This window comes from Sinocyclocheilus rhinocerous, unplaced genomic scaffold (genome assembly GCF_001515625.1).
Source record: "Sinocyclocheilus rhinocerous isolate Xijiao unplaced genomic scaffold, SAMN03320098_v1.1 scaffold542, whole genome shotgun sequence".
In the NCBI taxonomy this organism is placed as follows: domain Eukaryota; kingdom Metazoa; phylum Chordata; class Actinopteri; order Cypriniformes; family Cyprinidae; genus Sinocyclocheilus; species Sinocyclocheilus rhinocerous.
In genome coordinates, this window is record NW_015638928.1 from 4,265 (window position 1) to 10,336 (window position 6,072).

The following is a 6,072-nucleotide window of genomic DNA, read 5'->3' on the forward strand; positions in this document are numbered from 1 at the left end:
GTGCTTAACTGTTTAGAAGCAGATCTCTTAGAAGTGGTGAACGCCTCACTTCTTTCTGGGACGTTTCCAAACTCCCTGAAAACTGCAGTTGTTAAGCCCCTTCTGAAAAAGAGCAATCTTGATTAACACCATATTGAGCAATTATAGACCAATATCAAATCTTACTTTTATAGGCAAGATTATTGAAAAGGTAGTTTTTAATCAGATGAACAACTACTTAAACTCAAATGGATGCCTGGACAATTTTCAATCTGGTATCCGACCGCATAACAGCACAGAGACAGCGCTCATTAAGATAATAAATGATATTCGCTTAAATTCTGATTCTGGCAAAATATCAGTGCTGGTACTACTAGATCTCAGTGCTGCGTTTGACACTGTCGATCATAACATACATCTAGAGATGGCCTAGGACCTAAATACATAGCAGATATGTTCACTGAATATAAACCTAACAGACCACTCAGATCATTAGGATCGAGTCCGTTAGAAATACCAAGGGTTCACACAAAACAAGGGGAGTCCACTTTTAGCTATTATGCCGCCCGCAGTTGGAATCAGCTTCCAGAAGAGATCAGATGTGCTTTTAAATGCAGACTCGAAACTCATCTGTTTAGCTGTACATTTATTGAATGAGCACTGTGCTACGTCCGAACTGATTGCACTGTATTTTATATATAATCATTTTCTATTTTTAAATAATTTTAAAAATAATTTTAAACAATTTTAAATTCCTCGTTTTATTGTTGTGATTATTTTTTATGATTATTTTACTTTTATGTAAAGCACTTTGAATTACCATTGTGTATGAAATGTGCTATATAAATAAACTTGCCTTACCTTGCCTAATATACAGTGATTGTGCATTAACAGCTGCCAACTATGTCCGTACGCAAGTAAGTAGTCTGAACTTGTTTACCCAGCGCAATTCATTGCATCCCTGACCCTGACTACAAACTACAACTTGGACAAAAAACGTAATGAAAGTCCACAGGAATACTGTGCTATATTCCTTCTGAAGCCAAACTGATACTTTTATGAGAAACAGAATGGAATTTCAGTCATTATTAACTGATCAAAACAACATGATGGAGAGTGAATAATGACAGAATTGTTATTTATTGGTGAGCTAGTCTGAGATTCACATCTGTCCTCACTGATAAGATGCTTTTAAGCAGAGAGTTTGTGAAGATGTGACGCTGCATTATGGGTGATTTAGGCCAGATTCACCTAGTCGTTTGAGTGTTGTGTACTGACGTGATTGGTGAGACCACACACTGAGCTCTGCTGACTGCAGTGCATCTGAGGACGTGATGTGAGGTGTTGCTTCACTGACTCACTGAACCTCTGACGAGTCCTCACCAATCCAGCCAGTGGATCCATTTATTACTCAAAGTCATATTAATAATTGCAAAATAAATCGACATAAAGCAGTTCAGAATATGACATATTCTATTATTTATTCGGTATGCTAGATTTAATAAGACCTCTTGCAGTCCGTAATTTTATCCCTTAAAATCCCTCTCGAGCTAGTCTTAGACTGCTCACTGCTCCTAGAGCTAAATTAAAACAAAGAGGAGAATGTGCCTTTGCTGTTACTGGCCCTAAACTCTGAAACAGTTTACCATTTCACACTAGGTCCACACCCACTTTATAGATTTTTAAATCTTTACTCAAAACTTATTTTTCAAAACTTACTTTTAATGTCCCTTGATGACTCCCTTGATGACTAACCTTTACATTTGACTCTTGTTGGCAGTTTTGATTAAAACATGTTGTGATACTTTGTTATACCATTTAAATTTGGATGTAATTTTCAATTGTGAATTTATTTTTTGATTTCCGTTGACCTTTTATTTATTCTATCTGATGCTGTAAAGCACATTGGTCAGCTGTTGCTGTTTTATTGGTGCTATATAAATAAACTAAACTTGAACTTGAAACTTAAAACTTGTCTTTTATAATCAAAATGATATATTTAAATGTTTTTCCCCAAAAAAAGAATTTCTGTATGTCTTAATTTGGCCTGAATGTTACTCTACACCCTTAACTTATTTAGAAAATACGGAACCATGAATATGCTAATTAGCCCCGCCTCCACTCAATCCCAGCAGCTCAGACCTGCTCCACTTCCACTACACAATGGCAGGCGGCCATATTTGATAAACTGTTACCGGAGAGTGAATCTGTGAGTGAATATATTCAAATTCTGAATGGATTGTTAAGCATAGAAATTGTGCAAAGAGCGCTCCCTTTATAATCACTAAAAACTGCCACTCATCTTAGTTCGTCATCTCACAGAGTTCCTTTATAATCAGTGAAGCTCTACACTGCACACTGAGGCGTAAACAATGTTAAAAACTTAAAGTATTAATGTGAATGTGTTATATGTACTGGTATAGTGTTTATATGCATGCACTGTGCCAGTTGTGTGGGTGGAGCGTGTGTGTGTGTGTCAAAGCATGTCTTTTGGCTTTGCCAGAGCCGTGTCTGCTTTGTGTTCTCTGCCTAAATTTAACCTGCACTCTTCAACCAAAGTCAATATGGCATCATGACGCTGTAATTTTCCTCCTACAGACTGGCCAAGGCTTTTCTGCTCCTCTCCGCTGGCTCTGATAGTTGTGTGTGTAGAGGGAAACGACTGGCCTCTTAGTGCTTTTTTTCTTTAAACCAAATTATTACAGTGCAACACAAAGTAGTTTTCAAAGGAATAGTTTAAGCCATGACTGACTTTCTTCTGTGGGATGTTTAGAAGAATGTCCAAGCTGCAGTTTTCCATGTCACATCTATTCTGTGTCTTGACAGGCATCTCTGGTATTCCTCCAGAACTGAACGCTGCTGTTGTGCTTGTTTGTAGGGCCCAGCCAGCTGTGTGTCTTTCTCGAGGACCGGAGACTTCTTCGCCTCGGGAGGTGCAGATGAACAGGTGAGCTCATGTATTATCTGCTCAGACGTGAGTGTTCGGCTGTGCTGTGTGCGTCGTGTTGATGACGTGACCTGCTGCAGGTGATGCTGTGGAGGACTAACTTTGACAGCGTGGATTACAGTGAGGTGCTGCAGCAGAAAGGCGCTGGAGATGAGAAAGCTTCGGATCACAGAAGCTATAGCCAGCCGTCAGCACAGGTAAGATGATCACATGATCACCTCACCGCAGGTGTTTGCTTCACTTAAAACGCCACTATGAGTGCAGAGTCCTCAGCTTCACTCGACTATCACATTCACATACAAACATAATGAACTCATGCCAAATTAAAGTTTTTTAAAGGGGTCATATGATGCGATTTCAATTGTTCCTTTCTCTTTGGAGTGTTACAAGCTCTTGGTGCATAAAGAAGATCTGTAAAGTTGCAAAGACTAAAGTCTCAAATCCAAAGAGATATTCTTTATAAAAGTTAAGAGTCAACCACACCTACCTAAAACGCCTCGTTCTAACACGCCCCCACATACCTACGTCACGATGTGGGAAGATTTGCATAATGCAGTCCAAATGTTCACGCAAAGATACTTTTATTCTCGCTGTAGTATTGTTGTTGCCGCCGCCATGTCGTGAAGACGCTGTGTGTTTCGTTGTGAAAGCGAAACTACTTTGTTTGGTCTTCCAAAAGAGGACGATATCTGCTTCGTCATGCCTGGAGCTGATCCGTGCAAAATCGACGCGTTTCAGAAAGGCGGGGCATAGAGGAGAAACAATAATGTACAGTATGTGGAAAATAATGTGTTTTTTTAACCTTAAACCGCATAAACACATTTCATTACACCAAATACACAAAATAATGTTCTTTTTAGCAGCATCATATGACCCCTTTAAAAAATTTCACATTTTTTCAAGTGAAGACAAATGTATATGAGTGAGATCTTGTAACTGAGTGTGTCCTGCACCTCTGCTGAATCTGCAGCACCACTGCTATATATAGTTTAGCTGAGTTGTGAACTTGTGAATACTGTATGAGAGAGAGACTTGAAATCATGCAACACAACATGCGGTCTAATTCAAGATGAATCAGTGGAAGTGATTGGCTAATCAGTCAGAAGTGGACACAGGAGTCATTGATATGAATCAGACAGCTCACTTCCCCTCTGAATCGCCTCATGTGTGTGACTCATGTGAACTATTACTGTGCCATGGGAACTTTTGGAAAGCAGAATTCAAAGTCTAATTTGTATGTGTGCTATATCCACAAACCATTCATCAGACTTTATTTGTATGGCAACGTGTGTGGATCATGAGATTCTTGTGTAAAGAGCACTCATTATTCATGACACGTGTATGAGAAAGATTCACTGATAATGAGTGTGTGGGAACTACAAAATAAACTGTAGGTGAATTACATTAGAGGGAAGTTATGTCCTAAACTAATAATTCAATATACAAATATATCACTCTTTGTGAAGTACATGCATCTGACAGGCTGTAATGCTGTTCTGTTGCAAACAGGACACTTTGTTTTGGACAGTGGCACTCTGGTAGATACGGACCTTATTAGAGCCCTATGAAATCCCATTTATTATTAAAAAATTTTTTTTTATTATTTAAACAATGCTAGTTAAAATTCAGACATTCTGTGTTGTAACTTGATTTTTATGGATTCTGTGTTTTATAATGTAATACAAATTTATTATCAAAAACAGTGGCAATCCAGTGAATGCATACAACTTCTACAATGTAACTGAGTTTGTATAAAAATGTAATCAAATTAAATTTGAAGAATTCCTTTCTCTTTTTTTTGGCAAAAAAAGTCCTTTACAACAGATGTTTACTGTTAAAATTAAAACATGGAAGAAAAAAATGTGTGATATTCCTTAAAAATATTTTTTTATAAACTTTTATTATTACTCCAAGAAGTACATTCTCCTGTACTATAGTTATAGATTTGTCACAATTTGTTCAAGTTAATTGTTTTTGTGGATTGTAGTGAAGATCTTTGAGTTTTTGTGTGCATCTGCTAATAGTGTTCTCAAAGTAAATGTTGAAATGCTGCTGAAGAGACTCTCAGAGCAGCTCTGAAGTTTACGCGTTCATGTCCTCATATAGTGAGATGCAGACGAGTGCCACGCGTGTGTCAGTATGTGTCACATGCACAACATCCAGACTGTCATTCCGTGTCAACTCAACCAGTGGTCCCCGGCTCAAACGTTTGATTTTGACAATATTTATTCTGAAGAAAGATAAACATGTATAGTGAGGAAAGCCAAAATTGTAAATATCATGAATGTATATTTACTGAGTAATCCACTATTTTGTAGAGGGGGGTTAAAATGACAATTTTCACCTGAGATTCAGAGCCAAATTACAGGGGGATAAAAATGACTTCAGAAAGATTGCAGCATCGTTACGTTATTTTACAGAGATTGGTAGGTCTATTAGTGAAATCTGTTGACTTCAGCAAACTATGTTACAATATATGCCAGTGGTGATCATATTAAAATGGCTAAAAGCACTAAAAGCACCAAAATTTGCATGCCTGTAACTCAAGAAGTATTAAAGATATCTTAATGCCCTTTTAGATTTTGGGTCTTAACAAACTTTCCTTTTGGCATCTTCATTTTTAAGATTATCTATGGTTCGATTCCAGCAAAATTGGAATCTCAGTATGGGTCTAGGAGTAATCTGTTAAATTTTACACATTTTCAATGATCAAAAACAAAATGTTGGGTCACTTTGCATACAGATGGTACTTCTTTTCTTTTAAAGGAGTCATGAACTGAGAAACCAAAATTCCCTTCATCTTTTGACTAGACTTGTGCCGGTATTCGGTAATGCGATATATCACGGTAATGAATATGCACGATATTGTTATCGTGGGCACTTCTAAATACCGTGAATAATTATATATTACAAATTATTCAGAATTTTGAATGCATTTTAAGAATACTTTTCCCATCAACTGGTCAAAATGCACAACACCGCCGTATGCTGCATGAAAGATGCGTGCGCACTCTGATGTAAACAAGCGCGAGCGAGAGGCACATGGCGGAACATGTGAGAGACGCACTGAATGAAAGCGCACTTTCACTCTCTGACAGCAGATGGCGCTAAACTGCAGAAATAATAATAATAATAATAATAATAAT

At 37.6% G+C, this 6,072-nt stretch overlaps 1 protein-coding gene across 1 annotated transcript in view; it reads left to right on the plus strand.

Annotated features, from left to right (window-relative positions):
- The first annotated feature begins 2,861 nt into the window (after positions 1 to 2,861).
- Positions 2,862 to 6,072, plus strand: part of LOC107750037 (POC1 centriolar protein homolog A) — a 45,973-nt gene continuing 42,762 nt past the window's right edge. Inside the window, exons 1-2 of the mRNA XM_016565289.1 lie at positions 2,862 to 2,926; positions 3,007 to 3,123. Coding sequence (XP_016420775.1) covers positions 3,010 to 3,123 — 114 coding nt within the window. The 5' untranslated portion in view covers positions 2,862 to 2,926; positions 3,007 to 3,009. The remainder of the gene's footprint in view (positions 2,927 to 3,006; positions 3,124 to 6,072) is intronic.